Here is a 26,855-nt window from a genome sequence, read left to right on the forward strand (position 1 = left end):
TATATATATATATATATATATATATATATATATATATAATTAAAATGAGACTGTAATTCAAATGTTTTCTAACTCAAATGTTTAGTTCCATAATTTTTAATGTGTTGCTTATCTGGCTTTTTGAACCAAGTTTAGCAAATTTGAATGATAAAATTGAATAGTCCCATGTACTTTAGTTGACATCTCTCTAAATATACTTTATATAATGTCAGATACACACACATACATGCTATTTTCTAATTTGTAAAAATCATAAAATTAGGAATTGCTTATCTTTAAATACAGGATCAGTAGTAAATCAATGCTAAGGAAAATAATGCAACCATTAAAAGGAGTTATAGCTCTTGATGTAGAAAGCTGTCTAGAATATATCAGTAAGGGAGTTGAGTAACCTTATGAGCAATGTGTGGATTCTGTTGCCATACAAAACCTTTATTACTGTAAATAGGTATTAGTACATGGATAAAGACGTGGAAGAATAAACATACATATATACACATACATACATCTATATTTAAACACGGGGAATGTTTTTTTTTTTTGTAATTTTAAATTGTATTTTAAAATACATTGAAGACAATAATTAATATTAAAGAAAAACAGGAAGAAGAAAAAAGGGAAAAAAACTGAATTATAGCTGGTGAGTTTTAACCAATAGGATGGTGAATTCTACCTTTACTTGCTTTAGATTTGAAACAGGCATATAGTTCACATGGCTAAAACAAGAATCACTGCTTGAGGATAGATTGAATTACATCAGAACAATCAGACTCACAGATATTTTATTTGTAAGAGACTATTTATCATAATTCCTTACTTAAGAGCATTTCAAAAGCATGAAATAGGAAAAACATTTCCATATAATTTCCTGATATATTAATGTTCTGTACCTGCACGATTGCACACACACATACAAAATTGATGATGTTTGTTGTAATGATGTAATTTGGAGTAATTGTTATATATCAGCATATTGAAATTATCACTACAGATATTGAAATCTTTTAATTTCTCAGAACACATACAGGATGCTGTTAGAATCTGATTAAATATTTAACAGACTTCTAATTTAATGAGTCTAGAGTCTCTGATAGCAAACCACAACCTGTTATTTTCCATGCAAAAATAAAAGAGGGTGACCTTCAGTTGAATACATGTAAAGCTACACATTGCAAATTATTGATGACTTGAGGATTAGTATCAGGATATTCTGAATGCAAAAATTAGCACAGCTTCTATTTGAAACTAATATCCCAACCCTTTACACATGCACACACACTAAACACTATCTTCTTTTTTGGCAAGATGAATTTACAGCTTCATAGAGAATACTGAAGGGAAACTCCCTCAGCCTTTGCCCATCTATCTGCATCCTTCTCCATCCTGTATTTATTCTCTCCTAATGGTTGCAGGGTTTTGATCTCCAAGTGTAGTCCTTTCACATTTCCTTTGTGCCTAATGCTAGCTTCTTCAGGAAAATGCTATGATTGATGATCTCTTCTCTCTCCTGTATCTCTAGCCTTTCACTCTCTACAGGGCCTTCCCAAACAGACTCAAATTTCATCCATCTTCAAACTATTTTTTCTCTTAATAATATTCCCTCTCTATTTCCCTCTCTCCTTTCCTTCACATGTAAATTTCCCATGAGATATCAACACTTGACTAAATTTCCACAATTTTAATTCACTTTGACTCTACGTCTACATATGGAGAGGCTTCCATATCTCTATGTTAAAATTTCCCATTTAGCATCGCTTGGATCTGTAAAAATCACCCCAAATTTAGCACAACCAAAAACAAATTCATGTTGAGTTTAGTACCCTTCCACTTGTGCCACCTCAACATTCATTTTAGTTTGCAAGCCAGAATAATTAATAATAATGTCTTCCCTTAATTACTTCATATCCATTTAATCACCAGGCCCAGTAATTAATTTTAAACTCTAAATATTTGTTGAAACTTCCCACTTCTCTCCATCTTTATCCAGCTTCCTGGTTTCCCAATTCCCTGCTTATTCACTGCCAATAGTCTCAACCACTCATTCCCATTCATTGTACTAGCTATATATATATATATATATATATATACACACACACATATACATATATATACATATATATGTATACATGTATGTATACATGTATACATATATGTATGTATGCATACATGTATACATATATACATATATATGTATATATACACACACACACACACATATATATATATATATATATATATATATATATATATATATATCAATAACTGTACCACCTCCAGAATCCTTATTTCAAGTATTCTACTTGCACATTTTCAGCTTCTCTCTTTTCCGTATGCCTACACTGGTATCCCTACATCAACAATGCGTGATAATGCTGGGAACTACATCCATTGACCCTACCGTGTTTTCATTGTACATCAATCTCCCTTATAAACCAATTTCTCTCATTATGCAACTCAGTTTTTGTTACCTTTTGCTGTTGTCATTTATTTTCGTATATCCTTAACACACTGGTCTCTACTTTCTGTCTTAAGTACTCACCTGGCAAAACTTCAATCCTGGGTAAACCCAATTTCCAAGTACCCATGCTTAAATTGGAACAATCATACCATAGCTGAATTAAACATAACAATGCTAACTGGAATCACTGTAATCTATAACCAGAAATCTCAAGTGGACCATCAGCACTCCCAGCATTACTATACTTCTAGGATGATGTACTTCTACTTTTGGTAGACTATCAAATCTTGTCTTTCCTAAAATTCCCAATATTGCCTCCCATACTCTCGTCTAAGATGATGACATAATCTTACATTTCGTTTAAAAAGAGGAGACATTGTGCATTGCCTCATCTTCTTCACCATCAAATCCACTATCTACCTGCATATTTACCTAGACACTCTGAATCCCTTCCAGTTAAAATGGTCGCACAATCTCTACTTCTTTCTATGACCACTTTAGTACTGAATTCCATCTCTTCTGATAACTAAAGAAAATTTTGCCTGAAGTTGTTCATTATTTTCTGGAACATAATTCTCTTCTTTCTTTTGAATCATTCTCATCAGTTTATTTATTTATTTTTTAACATTTATTTATTATTGAGAGATAGACACAGAGCGTGAGCAGGGAAGGGGCAGAGAGAGAAGGAGACACAGAATCCGAAGCAGGCTCCAGGGTCCGAGCTGTCAGCACAGAACCTGACGTGGGGCTCGAACTCACAAACTGTGAGATCATGACCTGAGCCAAAGTCGGTCGCCTAACCCACTGAGCCACCAAGGCGTCCCCATTCTCATCAGTTTATAAATATGTTACAATGTTTCCCAGCTAAGGCAAAACAACCCAAAAACTCTTTTCTCTTTATTTCATCATCTCCTTCCATTGTAGCATTTCACTCCCCTCTGTCTAGGCACATTTTGTTCACTTGGCTTCAGGCTTTTTTTTTTTTCCTGGCTTTCCTCCTACCCCTAATCCCTCTGTTTCAATCTCCTTTGCAATTATATTATATTCTCCTCTCTTCTTCCCTTTAAATAATGGAGTAGCCTAAAGTTCATTGCTCAGTTTTCTTATCCATCTCCACTTTCTGCTTGTGGAATTTCATCCAGTGTTATGGATATAAATATGACCGACAATTCAGTCCCCAATCTTGAGCTGCAGAGTGTTATAATTATCTGCTCATGCAAAATTTTCACTCAGATATCAAATAAACATCTCAAGCTTATCACAGCCCCAACATGACTTTTCATTTCCCCCCCCAAAAGAAAATTGGTTCTACTTTTTCTGAGTCTTCATTTTAGTTTATGATATCACCTTTCATCCAGTTACTTAGGTCAAAAACCCAGGTATCACTGTTTATATTTTTATTCTCCTTACCACAACCACACCAATGAATCTATTTACAGTATTCTTCATAGTAAATAATCATGCAAATATATAATTATAAACTGTATTTTCTCTTCCACTCTATTGTAAATTTTACAGTATTAGGGATTATGTTAATTTTCTCTCCATTCTTTCCTCAGTTCCTAACATGGAGTAAACATAACGGATATTTACTGGCTGGTTTTATATATACAAGAATGTGTTTTTTTTTTATTCTTTCAAAAACAAATAAAATATGGTATGTTTGATTGTATCAACAGTGGGAAATTTTTTTAGCAGAAATCACTTTTCACCTTATCAAACAGAACAAAGTGACTATATATATATATATATATATATATATATATATATATAGTCTAGGATTCATGCTCTACCATCTGAACTCATTTTTATTCTCAATCAACTTTGCCCCATCCCACACATTCTACAGTATGAATTAGGGAGGAAAATCTAAATGAAAAGCCTGATAAAACCCAGCACTATATTATCTGTTATTTTATTGCTGAGTGTTCATGAAATTTTGATTCTTATTTCCATCCTTGATAGGTAAGTCTGGGGGTAACGGCATTATGGAATAAGTGTCAGGTCTCATGGAAGTGGTTTTCATATGGGACCATTATGGTTTTAACAAATCTCTCCAGAATTTATAAATAACTTCTGCATTAGAAAATTTTTTTAATTGAGCTTACATTTATTTGTAAATGTCTTAGATTAGTCACTGCTACATTAATAATATAAAAAATATATTTACATTATGTTACCATTACACAGGCTTATGTGCTTAGATCATGGGAAGCATTGTTCTATCTTAACCAAGCAACACAGATGTATTAATCTAAAATATACTGTTTGAGGGCAAGCAATATAAAATCCTATACATTGCAGGAAGTCTTGATAGGTAAAAGGACTGAAAGAAAAGACAATGGATAAAATTGTTTAAGTAGGCTATAAAATACTCAATCATCCTCATCACAAGAATAGCTCTTAAATTTTTTTCCATTTGGGAACCAGCCTAGTAGAAAGAAAGAAATGTGGTCCTTAGAATCAATCAGACACACTAAAGCTAAAATCTTTGCTCTGCCATTTACTAGCTAAGTGATCTTTGGTAAGTTGCCTAATTAGTCTGAACCTGTTTCCTCATTTGTAAACCTATAATGGTAATAACTATTTTTATATGCTTATCATGAAAATTAGGTGTGATAATGTAGCACACCTGGTATATATTGGGATTTTTCATTTAAAGAATGGCATAAATAAGCTCTAAATATGAGATGATTTTATAAAAAGCAACACTATTCTGGGAAAAAAGCAAGATCTGGTTTTGGTTGATTTGGTGCTTTGGTTTTCCCATTGGTCCTTTCATTCTTGGTACATAGAACAATGGTGCTAGCCACTCTTGGATTTGAACCTGGGACTTGAACTTTGGGAAGTGGGATCCAGAGGTTCAAGAATGAAGACACTTTGGAAAAGGAATTTGCTTTGCTCATTGAAAAAAAACTTTTTCATTTCAACAAGTAAACTTTTTATGGTGAGAGGTTTTTGCTATTGCTGTTCTATTTTTACTCTACTAAAAGTAACTATAATTATTCCATAAATGACTCAAGCATATGGAATGCTTTACTCTGGGCAATCGAACAGAATGCCCTAAAAACTGCAATGGCTACGAGCATTCAGAGTTTATTAGAGGTGGGTTTCCCTTTCCTTAACATTCATTCTTTAGTACTGAGTTACTGTGAAATTATAATGAAATTATATCACTTTGGGTTTGAGGGCAGATGGTAAAGGAGAATGAAATCACTGTGAGGAATTTCGTTGGTAAATCAAAGTGTTCACTGTTAATTAGCTTCTGCCTACATACATAGTATGGAAAAATAATTGTATGTTTATGAAAGAATGATTAGTTAGGAAATGTGTTTAGGTAATAAAAAAAAGCATGAAGAGAGCAATTTGAGTTAATATCTACACATCATTTTATGTAACCACATCACAGAAGGGGGTCTCACTTAATTAGATTCCTTTAGTTAAATAGGAAATATAAAAAAAGAAAAGATACTTAGGGTCTAATAAAATGTGTTCCTAAGTTAAATGGGGGGATAGTTTTGATTCTTTTCTGAATATATATATACACACATATATATCAGACATAAAAATAGAAACTTTAACTTACCCTTAAAAATTCTTCCTGGTTAAGTGTTTTTCCTTCATGACACAAAAATTGAAACAATATTTTAATAGAAATACTGGCTACAAAATGCAATTTTAAGGGAAGCTACACAATTCCAAACCTTGAGTGACTTTTAATTTAAAACATAGACAATTCTAAATCAGACCCAAATTATCATAATTTAGTCTGCTCTTGTGGAAGTTCATAAGATCTGTGTGCTTATATAAATTAAATATACAGGTATACGCAATCGGTTCAGGCAAACAAATGTGTTCCTTGGATCTGTCTAACTCATCCCCTCTGCAATCTACTGCAGATGATAAACACCCTTCTAGATGTTAAACAGATGATAAACACCCTTCACATTCTAGAATCAAAATCTGTTACCTCCAGAGTGGGAGGCAAACAAAACAAAACAAAACAAAACAAAACAAAAAACCCTGTAATTTGTTTATATTACATTTTATTTCATCCTTTTATTTATTTAAAAAAAATTTAATGTTTATTTTTGAGACAGGGTCAGAGCATGAACGGGGAAGGGTCAGAGAGAAAGGGAGACACAGAATCTGAAACAGGCTCCAGGCTCAGCTGGGATCACGACCTGAGCTGAAGTCGGACACTTAACGGACTGAGCCACCCAGGCACCCCTTATTTCGTCCTTTTAAATACCTATCATAAATACTATCTATATAATTGCATAGATTAGTACGTAATGAAAGGTTTTTTTTTTTTAAAGGTGTTTGTAACAGTATTCAAAGATTTGTGACAATTCTACAGCCGCACTGCCCAACAGATATGTAACGCAAGTCAATATGTTATTTAAAATATTCTAGGGGTGTGTGAGAGATGAAATTAGTTACAACAGAATTTTCATTCAATATATCCAAAATTATTAACATTTCAACATGTAATCAATTGACAAATTTTTAATGAGATACTTTACATTCCTTTTTCATTCCATGTCTTTAAAATCCAATGTACCTTTTACAATCAGATCACACCTCAGTTTGTCTTCACCATATTTAAAGTGCTCAATGACCAGATGTGGTTAGCAGTTAACATATTGGACAGAACAGGTCTAGAGAACTCTTGGGGAAAACTCACCGTCTGAAAATAAATGGAAAGGCCATAAATTTGGTGTTAATATTGGGATGGTTTGATCCTAACTATATATGTCAGTTACTGGTCACAAATGGAGTATTGAATACTCAGAGCCAACATGTACATTGAGACCTCATCCTACAGCATATAACTGTACAAAGAATCCCTGGTTTTGGTTCCAAAGCAATACTTAATTGCTTGCTTCTGGCTCTTTTTGTAAAAAACAAGGAATAAATTATTTGAAGATAGTAACACATTTCTCTCAGACTTAAAGTTATCCTTATATGGCAAAGTTGTGTGAGTCACAGAAATTTAAATTCCTTCCATGCAAGTCAAGACAAAAATATGTGAAGGATCACTGTAAATGTTATATGTGTGGGGCTCTTGGGTGGCTTAGTCAGTTAGGAGTCTGACTTCAGCTCATGTCCTGATCTCCAGTGCATGAGTTCCAGCCCCTGCTTTGGATCCTCTGTCTCCCTCTCTCTCTGCCCCTGTCCCGTTCATTCTCTCTCTCTCTCTCTCTCTCTCTCTCTCTCTCTCTCTCTCTCTCTCTCTTTCCAAAAAAATAAACATTTTTTAAAAGAAATATGTGTGAAAATAAACGAAAAACCTTACTAAAAATGAGCTGCAAAGCGCTGAAGGAGGAATTCTCAAGCACTACCACTCAGACCCAAACAGAAGGAAGCTTACTTTACATATCCAGGCAGAAGGAAAGAATTTCTCCTCACCTGGCAACAACCCAGCCAATGAGAAGCTGTCACACTCTGCCAATGAGAAGCCAACACCAGCTTGAACAGTTTGAAACAGCCCCTCCTAACTTCTTCCTTGCCTCCATAAAAGCAAGCCCCTCTCCTCTCATCTGAATCTGCCAATGATTTGCCATATTTTGCCCTGAATTGCAATTCTCTGGTATTTCCAAATAAACTCATTTTTTATGGTGAAGTAGCTGAACTCTTGTTTTGTGTTTTTTTTTTAAGGTTAACGGATGCTTAAGTCACCATGATAGATGCTGTAGGCAGAATTAGAAGATGGGTCTCTGTTATATAAGGATTCCATCCTATGGTATATAAACACACCTTCTCCCAGTTATTCAGTCAAACACTAATCTAGGTGCTACTCTAGGGGATTCAGCAGATGTAATTAAGGTCCCAAATCATTTGATTTTAAGATTCAATCAGGTGGATCTGATCTAATCACATGAGCTTTTAAATCTGGATATAGAGGTCAGAAAAATGAAAACTAAGAGATTCAAAAATGAATAGGTTTGGATGCACAATTGTCTTGGAATATAGAGCGGGCCACATGACAAAGAATGTGCTTGGCAATGAACACAATAAAATAGGAGTCCTACTACCAGGACCCACAACTCAAACAACCTGAATGAACTTGGGAAAGAACTCCAACCTCTAGATGAAACACACCCCAGACAGAATCTTGATTTCAGCCCAGTGAGATCCTAAAAAGAGAACACAGCCAAGCCATTCCTGTATATTTACCTACAGAACTGCGCTTATGTCTTGTTTTTTGAGCTGCTAAATTCATGGCAATTATTCACAGTAATAGAAAACTACATAGCAATTGAGCAATTCCTTCACTTTACCTAATTACAGAGTTTTTATTGTTTTTTTCAATCCTTACCATTTTAGTTATCAAATATATAATCCATATATACAATATTTTGAATTTCCAAATAGGTTTGGGGGTAAATTATGATAGTTTTAGATGCTAATTCACCAAAATTGTCACACTGAAGAAGTTTATTTTAATACATTCGCTTTTTTTATCTGTAACATTTTAATTAATTTTTATTTATTTTTTTATTGAATTATAGCTGATATTCAATGCCACATTCGTTTCAGGCATATATGCTATATTCACCACATAGCATTCAGGTGAATATGCTATATTTACCACAGTGGAGCTACCATCTGTCATGATACACTATTACAATACCATCAATATAATCCCTATGATGTACCTTCAATCCCTGTAATTTATTCATTCTGTCACCAGAATACATTCACTGTTATATAATTATTTTTTTCTGTCAAACACTGAAATAATTTCACATACAAGCTAAGCTTGCTTTTAAGGACTGACCACAAGGGGTATGTATAAGATCAAAGATAATATGCTATATGTGGTAAGCCTCATCATATTATAGCATATTAATTCCAAATCATGCTATCAATAGTATTTGAGCACTCACTTCCATGGAAAGGCATTACCTTATGACTCTCCCTAGTTTACTGATAACTTGTGTCAGATGTTAGCAGGGGACCAAGTCAGATGTTTTCTTTCTATATACATACATATAACTTGTTCAATATATTTACTTCTTAGTTCTTTGACAGAATAAGGTAATTTCTCTTTATTGGGAATTATATTGTTCATTTTGCTATATGCTACTTTTTCACTTCCTTTGCATTTTGTCAAAGAGTATATAAAATACCTATAAATGTTTGCAAAGCTTTTTTATTTTTGCTTGGTTGAAATTATAGGTGGCTCTTCATTGAAAAGTTATTTTTTAGAAATGAGATCTTATGAAATAGAATTTAATATTCCTGGGATAATAAAATCCCAATTAAAAACCCTGAGTAATACTGATCATATACTTACATCTCTAAATTGTATTTTATAAGAAAATAATGCCAGGGTCAAATCTTGGAGTAGTACATATGAGTACTTTTAAAACTATAAATATCTGCCTAAAGACAGGGGCAGAGCTTCAGGACCATATTTTACTTGTTTGCTTTCATATTTAATAAAAGACATTGGATTTTAGTAATGAATTTCAGCAACATTTAAGGTACTTTGAGATCATAGAGTATAAGCAGTCCTGACATCTTTACAAATCAGAGATTAATAGTTACAGAACACTGTAAATTCTACACCAGAGAATGATGCTCATAGGAAAGACTGAAGAAGTATTCATAATGGATCACTCAACTCACTGAATTTTTTATCTGACCCTTAACTAGCATAATAAGCATCTTCTCAGTTCAATAATGCTATTTTTAGATTTTCTATTACAGTCCAAAGTCAATGCTCTTAAAAAATCTCTTTTGACTTTCAACCACAAGTATGACTTTTTCTGGTCACATTTTTACAGTTAGCATGCTTGAGTATATTAATGTTCCTAGGATCCCTAAAAGCTTTGGTAACAATGTGTGGGCATTTCGATATTGAAACAAAGCCACTGATGCAACCTTATGCCATTAAATACTTCTACTTAAAGTAACCATGTGAAACTCCATGAACAGTAATTAACAAAAACTGAACTGTTTTGCTCTTGCAATTCTTTGGTAACTTTTGGTATTTTATATGTACTGGAAACTGTGGGACACAAATCAGCTGGAAAAGAAGAAATTCACACACTCTCCTTCACCTCTTTGAACTCTCTTAAATTCAAAAGTAAATTTAATATACAGAATGTGGTGGACTGAGGATAGACTTATAATAAAAAGCCTGTGTACTTTTATTTATTGGACTTAAGGATCATAACATAACTGCCACTCATCTGAGGAAACCATCTATGGGCTATTTTGACCATTTGATACAGACATAAGTTATGAACCAAGTTCCTTGAGGGCAAACAAACAAAGAAAAAAGATTGTGCCATTTGTGAAGGCGGTGCCAAGAATATCACATCTTCTCCCTCATCTATCACACACGGGTCACACTGCTAAAGAATAAACTGTTATGTGACCTCTTAGGTAATAACCACCACACCAGAAAGTAAAAGTGTGATACAGGCATTAAAATGTGACAGGAATATAAAACGTTTCAAATATCTGCCCAGATGAGATTTAGAGAATTAAACTGATTTCAGTTACCTTACTTCATATTGTGAAGTGTCTAGAATAACTGAATTGGAGCAGATAGCCAGATAAAAAATTTTGAACAGGAATCTAGTACTTCTCACAATTCCTGTCACAAATTCAAAAAGAATTATTAGTTTATATTTTGGGCTTCTAACTAATAAAAAGATATGCTTTGCCAATAGAGCCTTTGCTTGTTTAGATGAACACATGTTGGCCCTGATGGAGTGAGAGACTAAGATTATAAAAAGCTTGGGATATATGGTTGGCAAAGAAACTAAAATAGAATAGAACTAAATGCTTTGTTCTATTACAATCTATATGAAAACAGCATATGTGCAAGCTCAAATAAATAGCATAAAAATGAATAATAAAAAAAACTTGCTGAACACATTTTTTCATAAGATTCTTTATAAGAAAAAGAAGAACATCCAAGTAAACGTTAGTTGTAAGGCATTGAATTCAGATAAGGAAAATATGGAAAAGGCCTGAAATTCAATTATTATTTTCATTACAAGTAGAATATTCTAGGAGATTACAGGTAAAAGAAAATCAACAACAACAGCAACGATCTTTTCCATCCTATCCTATCTTCCTGGAAGAAATTCCAGCAACAGCCTGTAAGGTAAATGGAGTGTGGAAAACCAATTCACAAATTGCAGGCTTGGGAAAGAGTAACACTGCTTAGAAAATGAAAGTCGATCAAGATTGGAAGCATTTCACCTGTTTTCATTTAAATCTTCAATCTTTTTTCCTTCTGGTTTAGGAAACAGAATACAACATAATGGGGCAGTAGGGAGTATGAATCCTAAATATTTCGAAATGGCCACATTGCCATGTTCAGTGCAATTTTGTGAGACTAAAAGAAAACTAGGCATTTGGGTAATCTCCCAGTTAAAACATAGTTTACAAAACTGAAAGCAATTACTTTCTACCATGTTTTTTTTTTTTATCTCCCTATTATGTAAGATTTACTTTAATCAATTAAGACTGAGGCATAAGAAAAACATTCACAGAATTTAAAAATGGAAAATAAACTGAAATATTACTAAGCTAGTCCCCTGCTTTCAATTAACTGTGTACCCACCACATTTCAGAGAGGTAAACATTTACTGAAAAAAGCATTTACCTGAAAAAAAGGTAAGATTTATTACTTTCACTTCTCATCCAATCCATGTCAAAATGTTCCATGGTCATAAACACTTTTCAAGGTGTCCAAGCTAAATCTTTCTTGTAAATTCCAAACTGCTTATAAGCAGCCTATGACAAGTCCATTAATTCTGACAAGTCAACACAACTGAAGAGTCATACTGCTTTAAATTTAAGTTTGAAAGAAATATTAATTAAATATATCCAGAGTTTCTAAAAGGAATACTTAGCTCCCTACTACCAATTTTTTTAAGTCATCATGCTTAGAAGTAGGATGCACAATTTAGATGCTTAAAAGCTTAGAAATTCTGATATACCAGTTTTGTAGTCAATAAACTATTGGATTTATGCCCTGCTGATACATAAATATTTGTGCCCTGCTGATAGTATATATATATGCTAGTAGAACATAACCTCATGAGATTTTTAAAAAAGATTTTTTTCCAATATTTCAACTAGAGATGTAACTACCACCAATGAATATATATACTTGATAATATCTCCTAACCATTTAATCATCATACCAATATTATGAGGTATAAGAATTTCCATTTTAAAAATTATCAAATTATCATCCCATTTTACAGACAAGAAACATGGCAGAGCAAATACTTGAACCCAGGCTTTCACATTCAAAAACTTCTGCTCTTTACTTGTACAAAGGCCTACAGATGATTTTTCATAGGAATCATGGGCTGAATTGTGCTGAATTGTACTCTATTACTGGACATGGTCACCTACCTACTTATGACAAAGCTAATCTGAATTAGGTATTAGTCTGAGAATACAGGAAATGGCCTGAGAGCCCAGGCAAGTAATAGGATTGAAAATTCCCAAAACATGTTGGAAATATTAAATCTATAGTAAGATACACTATGATTTTGAGTTATACAACCTTAATTACCAGAATTGAAAACCACTAGGGATCTACCACTATGGTTTTAACTCTTTCTCTGTCTCTTCATATGCCTCTGCCTGTGACCTACTGCCAAAGATACCAGTGGACCTCTTAAAACAGTGATTTCTGAGGTGAAGAAATAAATGCCCTCCCTTCCGCCAAGTGACCCACCAGAAGGAGTAGAGGTATAAGTCAAACTTTCCTGGGTGACTTTGAGAGATTTTCCTACTCCCCCTAGGAGTTATGTTCCCCCATGTCCAACATTTAAAATCATTTGATATATAGCAAAATAATAAATAACAACATTTACTGGGTGATATTTGAGCTAGGCATATTCTATGGACTCCATCAATGCTCACAACCAATTTGTAAACTATATTAACATTCCTATTTTATACATGAAGAAAGTAAGGCTCAGATAATTAAGGAACTTACCCAAGGTTACATATCTAAAAAATGATAGAGCCTTGCTCTGAACCTAGAAAATCTGATTCCAAAGACAGCACACTTAGTCACCACATTATATTGCCTCTCATTAGTTGGCTGGAATAAGTATAAGAAAGTCATTAAAACGATGTGAAAACACTCTTCATAATGATAGTGCAGTGACTCAACCAAAGTCTCAAGGAGGAAAATTATTTCATAAATATAGAAACAATATAAAATGGGTCTTGGCTTATAAAACTGAGCTTTGGGCCTTAAGACATGCACTTTCTCTTTCTCTCTCTCTTGCTGATTTTTTCCATACTTTAAACTTTGCTCTAAAGAACTGTATTAACTAGTCTGAATTGATCCCAAGTGTCAAAGTGCCACTGTTGTATAAATCATTGACTTCTACTGCACCCTTTTTAAAAAAAAGAATTTATTTTTAATAGAATTAAATAACCTTTTAATAAGAGATAACACTTACTTGATATTTTCCAAAAACTTTTAAAAGGCAAATATCATACAAATGAAAAATTATGACTAAATGTAATGACATAGATGGACCTCATAAATATAATATTGAGCAAAAGAGGCCAGGGACAAAGAATACATGTATATGATCCAATTTATATAAAGTGCAAAAACAGGCAAACTCCTGTTAGCACTCAGGACAATGGTTCCCTTGGAGTGGAGCACAAGGGTGTTTCTGTTTCTACTACTATTCTGTTTCTTGATCTGGCTGATGGTTATATAAACGTTTCATTATAAGAAATTCACTGAGTTTTACACCTATGTTTTGTATACTTTTATACTGTTAAATTTTATGTTAAATTTGAATTTAAAAATGTACATTAAAAGGCAATATTTCATCTCAAACTGTCATCTTGCTTATTGTAATTTAGCACTACTTTCTCACTTCCAGAAGATACAATTAACTTGTTTCATAAAGAAAGCAAACAGTACTTCTACGTAACATTGTAAATTACTATGTTCCTAAAATGAAATGTTTAAGTCTAATTTATTGAAGTCTAATTTATAGACAGTAAAATTCATTTTTAATGTGCTTAACCATGATATTTGACAAGCACATACATTCGTGTACCCATCACCACTGTCAAGAGAGAGAACGGTTCCATCACCCTCCTCCAAAATTCCCTCATGTCCCTTGCCAGGCTTACCTGGCAACACTACCACAAGCAACACTGATCAATTTTCTGTCCCTACAGTTTTGCCTCTTCCAGAATTAATACCACATAAATTGAATCATCTGGTATGTATTCTTTTTAAGTATAGCTTCTTTCATTTAGCAAAATGCACTTGAGATCCATCTGTGTTTTGCATGTATCAATAGTTTGTTCATTTCTATTGCTGAGTAGCACTGCAATGTATGGATATATCACAAATGAAGAACATTTGAGTAGTTTCCAGTTTTGGGTGATTTTGAGTAAAGCCACTATAAACCTTCATGCATGGGTTTTTGTATGAATCTGAGTGATATATTTTGTTTTGTTTTGTTTTGTTTTCATTTCAACTTGTACTTTTACCTGCACAAAATATTTTCTATAGTGCTTTTAGTCTATGGTAATTCAGAAGCCTACAGAATACTATACCAACAGGCTCAATACAATATAAGATCAGAAAAGGAATCAAATTAAACAAGAAACACCTTACGAAAATAGATCAACTTTTATAAATTCCTCTCTTAAAAATGTTTAGTTTTGCAATAATCTACAAAATTAATTTTAAAAATTCTCTTCAAGTTCTAGGTTAATAATTTGAAATCCTGTTTAAATTGTACAAAATTGAAAACCAATGACACTACTAATTTGGATGCTAAAATCATAATCAGTAAAGAAAAAAGAGGTAAGGGATGTGGTTTGAAAAGTAGTGTTATATGCCTATTTCATAACTCCCTAATTTAACATATTATCAATTTCACCCAACTGGTTAGTAGTTTGTAAACATGATAATTTGAAAAGGATTTGAGTGACAAAATGGAAACATGGTAGATGTTACCTAGCATGTTGTGGTAAAGTGGAATGGCCCGTCCAAGGATAGTAAATGCAGTCATGACTAGTGGGGCCGCTACACCTGCAGGCAATTACAGAACAGAAAACATCATTCTCCATTCACAGCGGCATGCGCACACATGCACCAGTGCTCACACACGGAGCCTTGGAGGAAAAACATGGGAAGCAAGCACACCAAGTACCTATCCATCAGGCCGATGCAGTCTTCAATACGTGAGCCTATGCACCTGCAGAAGATCCAAATTTAAAAAATACAAGGAAAGAAAAATTAGTCATTTAAAAAAAATCAGTCAGATAAACACTAATTGTGTCAAATTCATAATTACGGTTATTAGACAATTTTGGAACACTGTGAATTTAAAGCCAGTGAGAAGATTATTGCCTGATGGATACAAAGAAATAGGTTGCAAATACCACCCGCATGGAATGCAAAGAAACATGTCCACAGTAAAGGAAACTGTACCCTGTTTCTGTGGATAACTTCTAAACACATATAACTCACTTCCAATACTCAATTCATTTGCATCATGAGTACATGTCTTGCTGAATGACTTGATATTTCAATGGTTATAAATGGTTTCATGTATACAGTTTCTTCTAAAAGCACTTAAGTTTAAGTAAAAACTAAAGTCAATAAAAAATTAAACATGAGCTACTCAATATAATATAATAACCTGATGCTTAATACTCATTAAAGATGGATTATGGCAGAAAATGAGTTAACATGCTTTAATGCTATTCTTATGGATACTTTACATAATCACATTATTCCATTCCTTGGTTGTGACGGTTTTTAAAACATACTTATCTTTAAACATGAATTCATTTAAAAAGCAAATTAACTGGTTTTACCAAGACTGCAGTTTATCTTGACGCTCTATTTTAAAAGCACAGTGCCATAACAGACAAACAATAGGTTTTTAAAGTGCCATAATATTTAACTCAAACAATAATAAATAAATACTCTGCAAGGAAATGCACAAACTGAGAAGCAGGTAACTAAAGAATTCACTGGAATTATATAAGTACACAAAATCCGGATGTACGGTCCCTAGAATTTCATTTTGAGGTATTATGGAAATATTACTTCTTCCATCTTCCAATGTACAAATTGTATTTCCTTCCCTTTTCTCTCATCAAATACATATATCTACGGTGCATTATCAAGATTCCCTCCACAGCTATGATTTATAGGACTGTCTAATTCTGCTGATCACAAATGCTTTTTCCAAACTCTAATTTCTGAAACTGAAAAGGAAGCTGAAGTTAAAATCACCATATAATGAAGTAATAAGGGACTCGTGTATAAGGCCAGACTGTCTACTATATCCTTAGATAACTCTCAACATTGGTAAACTAATGTAACTATGTATAATAATAATTAAGTCAATATTTCCCTGCTTCATGAATATCTGCTATAACATTTCGACTAGGTGGAAAATTGTTTTCATTTTGAGCATTGGTTTTGAATAACCCAGAAAAAATTTTATGTACAGAAAAATGGGGAATACACTGTGAAAAGTCTTTTAAAAAAGCAAGAAATACAAATAAAAATATATAGCACATAGCATTGAATTGGTACTATAATCCATAACCAAAACCATTTCTTGAAATGGAAAAAGTAACTACTAAAAATGTTTTCAAACTGTCTTATATGATATTCTTTTTATTTTATTCTGAAGAACTTATTTTTTTCCTAGGTTCCTATTATATCTTCTTCCAAGTGCTTTTTTATACAGTATTACCATTTGGTAAAATTAATAGTCTACTTCTTATTTTCAAGTGAGAATCTGAAAGCTATGATTAATTTGCAATCTGTGTCTTTACAATAACATTTGAAATATAAAAATATTTGAAAGTGAAATTCAACTTGAGGGTAAAGTGTGAATAATGAAAGATCTTTATTCATCCATTAAAAAAACATGCTTGTAGGCCTACTAAGTGTTGCTACTCTTCTAGGAGCTGGGCAGTGGGGGGGGGATGATGAATTAGACACTTTTCCTATTCTTAATGAGCTCACAATTTAATGCATAATAGGAGATAGATGCATAACCAGATGTATATTGTTTAAGGTGATAAATATAAAAAGAGACATGAAAGAGTGGCTTAAGGGAGCATAGAGGAGGGACACTTAGCTTTAGAAATTCATGTTAATCCTCATGGAGAAGTTAGGAAGCTGAAATGCAGGGTGCTGAGAACCTGGGTTGGAGTAGCAGTCATTTCTAAGGGGTAACAAACAGCAGGAACAAAAGCATAGATCTGAGGAAATTTAGATTGCACATGAAAAACTGCAAATAATTCTGAATAGTCAGGGAGCAAACAAAACATGAGGTGACAGGAAGAGGGAAAAGAAGCGAGATCATTTAGACATGAGCCAGAATTTGAAGGCTATTTGCTTAGGGGCAAACTTAATGGAGAACCACTGCAGGGTTTTGAAGTAGTGGATTTGCTAGATTTGTATTTTACATGGATCTCTGCCCTGTGAAGGCTAGTCAGCTGGGATCCAGGTAGATTCCTTTGGCACCAAGATTCTTTTAGTGTATGTAAAAGATGAAAAAGGATTACACCGGGGAAATGGCAACTAGGATAGAGGCAGGGGGCCAGATTCAAGAAATGCCTTCAAAGGTATGGTGGGTGGGGTGGGGAAGAGAAGTTGATGGCTGATTTGACGAAAGAAAAGTAGGATCAGAGGAGTCAAACATGCAGTACCATCAGTGAGGGAATGCAGGAGGAGGGACACCTTTTCTTGTGTGTGTGTTGGGGGAGGAAGGGTTGATAATTTCAGCTTTATAGATCTACAGTATGCATCCAGTGTGGTTGTCCTACATCTGGGTAGGGAATGTTCCTCGCCAGCTGGAAAGAGAGGCCTGTGGTTGTAGGGTGTGAAGGCACCAGTGTGATGATCAGTTTTGAAACAGCATACAGAAGAAAGCTGAAATCATGTAAGTGGGTAAGATAGCTGAAGAAGGATCTATAAAGTGAGAAAAGAGGAGACTGAGACTGAAACTCAAAGAACTCCGATAACCAGTAAATGGCCTAAGATAAGCTTATATGCCAGAAGCATGAGAAAATATGGAGTAAAATCAAGTAATTACAGCATCATTGTGGGAGCCAAATCAGGAGAGACATTCAGGAGTAACTGTCAAAATCAAATGCAAAGAGAGGTCTAATAAAATAAGGACTACTGAGAGCATTTTAGTTGTCATTGTCAAGGTCACCAGAATTTCTTTTTTTTTTTTTTTTATTAAATTTTTTTTTTCAACATTTATTTATTTTTGGGACAGAGAGAGACAGAGCATGAATGGGGGAGGGGCAGAGAGAGAGGGAGACACAGAATCGGAAACAGGCTCCAGGCTCTGAGCCATCAGCCCAGAGCCTGACGCGGGGCTCGAACTCACGCACCGCGAGATCGTGACCTGGCTGAAGTCGGACGCTCAACCGACTGCGCCACCCAGGCGCCCCAAGGTCACCAGAATTTCAACCACTGTGAGTTGAGAAGCATATTGGACATAAGCAAAGCAAGGGAAAAGGAAGGTGAGCACTGAGGGGGCAGGATGTGGGGTCAGGAAAATTTGTTGAGGGAACTCTTGAGGAATATTTGAGATGTAGACATATTTAAAAGCTAAAGATGAAAGAAACAATGAAAGACAAATAATAAAAGTGTGACTAAAGCAGCACCATCCTTTCTAAGTACAAGTCACTGTGTATTTAAAGATGTATACTCTATTTCAACCCTTTGGACTTCATATAAGCAACTAATTAGCACATGTAATTTATATTGATTCAGCAAGATCACAGAATAATGGAAGCATTAAACTTTTGAAGAGTCAAAATCTCAAATATGAGATCAAAATCAGATAAGGAATAACGTAACTCTACAAAATTAGTGTAACAAAGTAAAAAATTTAAAGGAAGATCAGAAACTATAACATGTCAATATAACATATTACAAAAGTATCTGCAATTCTGAACACTGAGTTGTGTTTAACATTTGCCACTATTTACTGATTTGTAAGCACTTTGATATACCCACCTACCTTAGTTGAGATATTTTGACAAGATCTTCAAATTTTGAAATGAAAGTGGAGTATTTTAAAATTTCAATTAAAAGAGTATAGACAATAATTTCACAAACAGCTCTTCTTTCCTTTTATAAATGAAAATTCTTTCACAATAGAAATTTAAAAAATATATAAAAAGAGTTGATAAAAAAAGATAAATGCATACAGGGAATTTAATAATATGGAAACCATGATTCTACAATTAACAAAAATATTCAATGCAAATTTTCAAAGATGCCTATGAAAAACAAATATTCTAGTCCATGACTAAAAACTGCATTGATATTTGTCATGGATTAGATTTTAGTGTGGAAACCACAAAAAAAAATCCCCTTACAGGAATTTAATTACATACTAAATTTAGTTTACAAGTCTTTTTTTTTAATTCTATCCTGCTATTTTCAAATATGAAGATCATTCCTAAGTTTTAAATTCTTGCTCATCATTTCAAAATATGGGGATCTTACTCATTTCTGAATTTAGCTATCACTATCTCTGATGTGCAGTTGGTGTTCAGTATAACCAAGTTGAGGGATGAATCAAACGAGAAAAGCCTGCTAAAATAAAAGTTCTCTAGTCAAGGCAAGAAGAGACAATGTTATTCCCCACCCCTCTAGGGATATTAATGAGAATCTCCTGATACGTGCTAAATGGATAACCTATTTTAAAAGTATCTAAAGAACTTATTAGAGCCAATATATTTAATGTACTTCCAGAGTAATAAAAGTGCTTTTAAGGTATTACACACATAATTTTATTTTCAGAAAATCATTGAACAGTATTCAAAGTAAGAACTTTCCTTCTAAAAAATGTGATTCAAAAGACTATTTCCAGTAACTTGGTTCTTGAATTATCTAGCTGACATAATATCAGCATATAAAAGGAAAGCGGTTTTCCAAAGTGGGGTTGGCATGGTGAGCTCACACGCACAGACAGGTCAATTATTACATGTATTTAGGAATAAAAATAGTCACTCGTCACGTCATCTCCACTGGCCCTGTGATCTTTCTAGAGAAAGATCCTACTTCTACATGCAATTTGAAAAGAAGGGACTAAGTGGACAGAGCACCTCATGGCTTCACTCAAGAATCTCAGAGCACAGTGCTACACAACAGTAATATAGAATAGGTTTTAGGAATTTAGGAATTTAGGAGTTCTGGGATTGGGATGACAAAACTCTCATGAAGTGAGTGAACCTGGACAATATGGAGGATATTGGGAAAAGGATGGCAGGAAGCTAAATGAAAACAAACACACAAATCCTTCAGGACTAAATCATTCCTTACAATCCATTTGCCTTGGAAGATGCCAGGGAATACAACATCCAATTCTGTCTCCCCATCATTCTGCAACAGTTGATTTAAAGACGTTTTTCTATTTACTTGGAGTTCCTAAATGGCCTGGTCAGATTTGATACATTTATACCTTCATCCTCCCTTTTCGCTGACATCTGGCTTTTGTTGCTGTGGGAAATGGATCTCTTCATTGTCTCTACTTCTTCCCCCACTATAGATGTGTTCTTTTATTACATAATCATGATTTAAAAGGGCTGAGAGGAAGACACACCAGCCACACATCCAGACTAGGGCTCTGCGATCTCACTTTCATTTCCCTAATGGCTTCATTGTAATTAGATTTGCAAAAATAGCAAAAGGTCTCATTTTGAATGGCAACAGCTGTTGACATCAACATTATATTGAATAATTTACTGGTTTAATTTTAGCTGCAAAACAATAAAACCCTCCTGTGGATGATTACTTTAGCAGGCAAAGTTTTCCCTTTCTGTTGCTGACTCTTCTGCTCCAGTGGCACCAGTTGTTTCTTCATGAATTACTCTTAACCCAAGTGTGCCAAAACCTCGCAAGGGGAGAAATTGATTCCTTGTAGTTTCCTTGAAGCTAGGTGTCCGTGTGACTATTTCAGTATCTTCAGTCTATGTCCTTATGTGTAAACCAATGAGATGGCGTTAGCTCTTCTAAGCTGAATTTAAATTTGAATGGCAGAATATTACTTTACCTTTTGAGGATCTACCACTTCACAGAGTGACTTAAGCTGATTTCTTGACCTGCAGGAAATTGTAGCAGCATCTGCAAATTGATGTCCTCTTGGCAGAAAATGATGTTGTTGCTTGCTTAACTTCTTCAATATCCCCTAGCAACTAGCTCTTAATGTGGCAGAAAACATTCTTTATAGAATCTCATACTCTCCTGCCAGATATAAAGTACCCGAGATAATTCTCAAAAACAAGTGTATGTATTTGCACGTGTGTGTGTGTGTGTGTGTGTGTGTGTGTGTGTGCTTGTGTGTGGGCACTCATAATGAAGAAGAGGATTTATGGACAGAAGGAGGATAGAGTATATTAAATTGTTCTCAAGTCTGAAATTAGTCATCTTCTGGAGGAAAGAAAAAGAAAAGCCCTTATTAAAATATATTTGCTATCTTTTAAAAAATAGGTTCTGGGATTTGTTACATGAGTGGCATTATTTCTTTCAGTTCAGTGCTTTTCTTCTTTCTGTAATATGTCTTTGTTTTACAACTGTTTCAATATCAAAGGTAATATAATTATTATTCATTTTATAATGCATCCTTTTGGAAAAAAAGATAGAAAACTGGGTACCCATCTTTGAGTAGTCCTATAGTAGTCAAAAAAGTTCTAGATTATAGGTTGACCTGTATTAAAATTACTTTCACAAAATGTATTTGTGATTTTACTAATATACATATCACTAAGTTCTCCCCCCACCTTTTTTTCTGTTGTTATTTTGCTTATATTTTGTTGAAGGAGTAATCCAAGGCAATATCTATCAAAGAGAGCTATCCTCAACTTAAGCTGGTTGTAAGAACAAAGAAACATAATCAGAAAACTTCTGTTAAAGATTGATTAAGCACACATCTCCAAGTATGACGGCTATCTTGTCTCTTATAAAATATCTCGGGGCGCCTGGGTGGCGCAGTCCGTTAAGTGTCCGACTTCAGCCAGGTCACGATCTCGCGGTCCGTGAGTTCGAGCCCCACGTCAGGCTCTGGGCTGATGGCTCGGGGCCTGGAGCCTGTTTCCGATTCTGTGTCTCCCTCTCTCTCTGCCCCTCCCCCATTCATGCTCTCTCTCTGTCCCAAAAATAAATAAACGTTGAAAAAAAATTAAAATATCTTCAATACCAAGTAAAATTTAGAAGAATTTCTAGACTCCCTACAAGTACACCTCCCACCAGCTTCATAAAGGTGTCGATAGAATACTTTTAGGTAAATATTTAACAGAATATTTCAGAGAGTGTACATTTGATTACATAAATTGTTTTCTTAGAAAGTATTCCTCTTCAAATCAACATATTAATATAAAGATGAATCGAGTTTTACATGAACATGTTATATAGTTAGTAGATGGTGTCAGGGGTAAAGATAACCTGTGTGATGGAGTCCTTGGCTGGCAAGGATGCTTACCCTTGGGTGCAGTTTGGATGGCATGGATGGCACTCTCGATCCTGATCAGCATACTTGAAAATGAAACTGTTTGCCCCCTGCAAGCCATCTGGACATTTTTCCACACAGTTCGGGCCATCCTTAAAATGGGAACACTTTGTGCAGTTATCAGGTCCCTGAATTGTGAAAAACAAAACACAATGGAGAAAGAAAAATGGGTGCGGTTTCCTCTGGTATTCATGTGGATTAGTCCTTGAGACTTCAGTGAGTAGTCAATCTTGCACTAGGGAACGGAAGAGCATTTTCAGAACTACAAGTGGGGATGTCACTATGGCAGCTTTTCAATGTAAAAACGAGATGTAAACTTTCCTTTGATTATACTATGACTATTTGAGCAATGGATTTTAAAATTTACTATGGTTGAATTATTAGGAATTAGTCAGGTTAGGCAAATAAAAATTAATTTCTACGTTACACTCCATCTTAAATCAGCTTGTGATAAAGTTAAAACTCACACGTCTATAGAGATTTTAGTAAATAACAGTACAGTACTGAGAGCACAATAAAGGCACACTCTGATAAGCAAATATCAAAAGTCCCATAATAGTGAAATAGATGCATGCAAAATTTATCCAATAGTAAAGGTGATATAAATATGAGCAAAATAAATTTTAACGGCACTAATTCACTTCATATATTTATGTTGATAATATATAACCATTTTCTAATATGTAGAATGTTACTAAGCAATAATAGCATGCAAATATATTTAAATATCAAAAAGTAAAAATTTAAAACTCATATTAAAGAAAATAATTTTACAAGAAAAAACTGGTTTCAATTTGGTGCTAGGGATAGTAAGCATGCAAAATGATAAGCCGTCTACCACCAAATCAAAGAAAATTGAGAATATTTTTATTAAAAATGCTATTTTCTGGGGCGCCTGAATGGTTCAATTGGTGAAGAGTCCTACTCTTGGTTTTGGCTCAGGTCATGATCTCCCAGTTTGTAGGTTCAAGCCTCATGTCAGGTTCTGCACTGATGTGTGGAGCCTGCTTGGGATTCTCTCTCTCTCTCTCTCTCTCTCTCTCTCTCTCTCTCTCTCAATATAAATAGATAACCATTTTCTTAAAATGCTATTTTCTTAAGAGATGCCAATATATTTACACATTTAACTATTTTGAATAGTGATATTACCTACTTAAAAAGTTGACTTTTGGCCTTCCCTTTTGAACATCATATTGTCTTAGGTTCCTCTTTTCTTTGACCTCTCTCTGGAACTTCTTCCCCTGACCCATCTCTTCCCAAAATCTGTCTGTCCACATTGTTCCAACAATTATGACAGTTCACATTAAACACAATTTAGATAAATGAGATATAGTAAGTATAGAGGGAGATAATCAGTTTTATTAGGCTTAGAATTAACATGGTGAATCTGGGGGCCAACAACAAGCAGACATTGTACAGAACTATGTATTAGGCAGGGAGTGTCCATTCACAGGAGTGTATTACATCCTTCTACAAATGTTAATCCAAAAGTGGCCAGACATAACAAGTTGGAGATATAAGACATCAGGAAATCAATAAATATAACATTGTAAAATTTAAAGATTGAGGCTGCTAATGAAGAACAGTGGTGTAAAGAAGAAAAAATAATCAGGAAGAGGTTTCTGGAAATTCTGGGACTGGTGAGGTTCAATCAAGCACTATTTCGCTATTTTGATGTGAGATTTAGAACTAAAAGAAAATTATCCTATGAAACCTAATCCCTATTCAACCTGAAGAGTTTGCTATTGGCAACTTCTTATTTCCTACCAAAAAAGAATATTTCACATGTCTCCAATTTTAACACCTGCTCATGGGTACTTAGGCACGTAATGCCATCTATTATACAAAATCATTTACTGTGCAAGTATGCTCAGTGGCATGACTTATTGTACAAGACAAGAGACAGGCTGATGTCTTCCTGCAGAACAGAAGAATAAAACTAACCATGAGTAAATTAGGCATGGTGAAAATTAGAAATTAGGAATTATTTTCCTATAAAATTCTTCTAATGTAAAATAATGTCCAGGTAAAATCAGAAGACACAAAAAATTATGAAACTAAAATGAAAATCATATTTAATGTTTAACTGTCCTTCTAACAGATTTTTTGTGTATTTCTTTGTTTTTTAAGCCCCTCTCACCTATTTGATTGTGTGATGATACAAAACCTAATGTTCTAAGCTGACATAACTAAAAAAAATCCCGACAAATCTCAAAAGAAATGAAATATACTAGTTCTCCAACTCATTTCCATAAAAAAGATTTAAAGAAATACGCGTGTCTAATGCTTACTCTTCTATCATTATATTCCCAAAGCTTTTAAGAACCTAAGTTCAGTGAATGAGTTGATAAATGCAATGATAAAAAACAGAGGTGAAAGCAATATTGTTCCTTGTCTCTGATTTTAAGCTATCCTTAGATTCAATTATCTAGGCAGAAAACTAAAGAATAAGCTAAATCCTGATAGAAATATTGTTTTTTTTTCTCAGTAACAATTGATGATTTTCTCTGGTAACTACTGCTAAGAGACAATGCTAATATTCACCAGTATCCATTTCTCTTCCAGTCCTAGCCACATGGAAGACTGGAATTCCCCTCCCACCAGAGGTGAGGTATGTTTTCTTCTGGACCATGAAATTAAGTAGAAACGATTTATGAGACTGTCAGGGCTCAACTCTCCAGCCTTCTCTTTGCCTGCCGCCATGATGTGGGGATCCCATGCGAATGTGGAGATGCCATAATTCAAAGGATCTCAGAATGCTAGGCCATCTCAGGGAGGAGAGCTGATTGCAGTGCACTTTACATGAAAAATATTTAAACATTTTCCTACAAGCTACTCTAATATGGGGGTTATTTGTTATGGCAGCACACCTTTATGAACTTGACTTTAACAACTACTTTAGCTTTTATCATTTTCTTCCCCTATCTCTCCTCTTTGGCTTATATTTTGATCTCCTACAACTCCTCTGATGTCCCTTACTTCTCTTTCTTCTCACATGCCCTTCCTTATCTTTCCTGACAGGACCAAACAAGGGTAGTAAAAGTGAGACAGAATGGATGAAAATGCTAAATAAATAATAAAATGTAAAAAACACATGCAGACACACAAGGCTATAAAAACAGGGGCTTGCTTTATTTCAAAGCTAGCCCTTTCAAGATTATCCTGGATTTCTGCCACATTTAAATAGTGTAATACTATCCCATTTGACATGTAGCTGTTATATTCTCAGAAAACATACTATCCTTATTATATTACAGAATTTTTGCAGGGGTGGGGTGGGGAGTGAAATGAATAGAGTGTAAAATTTGGAGGCAGAACTTCAACAGTTGAGTCCCAGCTCCACATCTTATAGATTGTTGAATCTTTGGTATAACTTTTTAATTATTATAGATTAAGTTTCTTTATATTTTAAATGGAAAAAGTGATCATCATATGCTTCAAATGTAACAGTATTTGACAAATATAAATGTGTACCAATTATTATTATTAGGAAAATATGGACAGGTCAGGAAAGTGTGATTCCAACAGAAGAAATGGTAAGGCCAGGTGTTGGAATTCCAACCTTCTTCATGACTTCTCTATCTCATCACAATGTCAGTCTCACAGAGAACCTCTTGGATATCCTAAATGATATATGCCTGTGACATGGCACACAAAACACTTCTGTCTATAGTTGTGATAATCAATATATAAACCCAGAAACAGGCAAAAACCTCATATAAACTGTAAAAGCTGAAAGCAAGCAACGTCCTAGTGAAAGGAGGATGGGTCATTGTTTGAGCTCAGTCCTACCAGTTTCTCCGACACCATAACCTAAATTGTATTCTTACCTGCTTAGCATTTCAAGTTTTACTGATCGA

At 34.2% G+C, this 26,855-nt stretch overlaps 1 protein-coding gene across 6 annotated transcripts in view; it reads right to left on the reverse strand.

The window, feature by feature from the left end:
- ERBB4 (erb-b2 receptor tyrosine kinase 4) overlaps nt 1–26,855 on the reverse strand; it is a 1,166,318-nt gene that overhangs the window by 245,153 nt on the left and 894,310 nt on the right. For 2 of the 6 annotated variants that reach the window (XM_040476136.1, XM_040476134.1), the window contains exons 15-17: nt 22,969–23,123; nt 15,649–15,693; nt 15,453–15,527 (exon numbers count right to left, since the gene is read on the reverse strand). In XM_040476136.1, coding sequence (XP_040332070.1) covers nt 15,453–15,527; nt 15,649–15,693; nt 22,969–23,123 — 275 coding nt within the window. The remainder of the gene's footprint in view (nt 1–15,452; nt 15,528–15,648; nt 15,694–22,968; nt 23,124–26,855) is intronic. The other 4 variants (XM_040476138.1, XM_040476135.1, XM_040476139.1 and 1 more) reach the window with 2 other exon arrangements.

Source organism: Herpailurus yagouaroundi, unplaced genomic scaffold, assembly GCF_014898765.1.
Source record: "Herpailurus yagouaroundi ecotype Mexico unplaced genomic scaffold, PumYag 140, whole genome shotgun sequence".
NCBI classification, from domain to species: domain Eukaryota; kingdom Metazoa; phylum Chordata; class Mammalia; order Carnivora; family Felidae; genus Herpailurus; species Herpailurus yagouaroundi.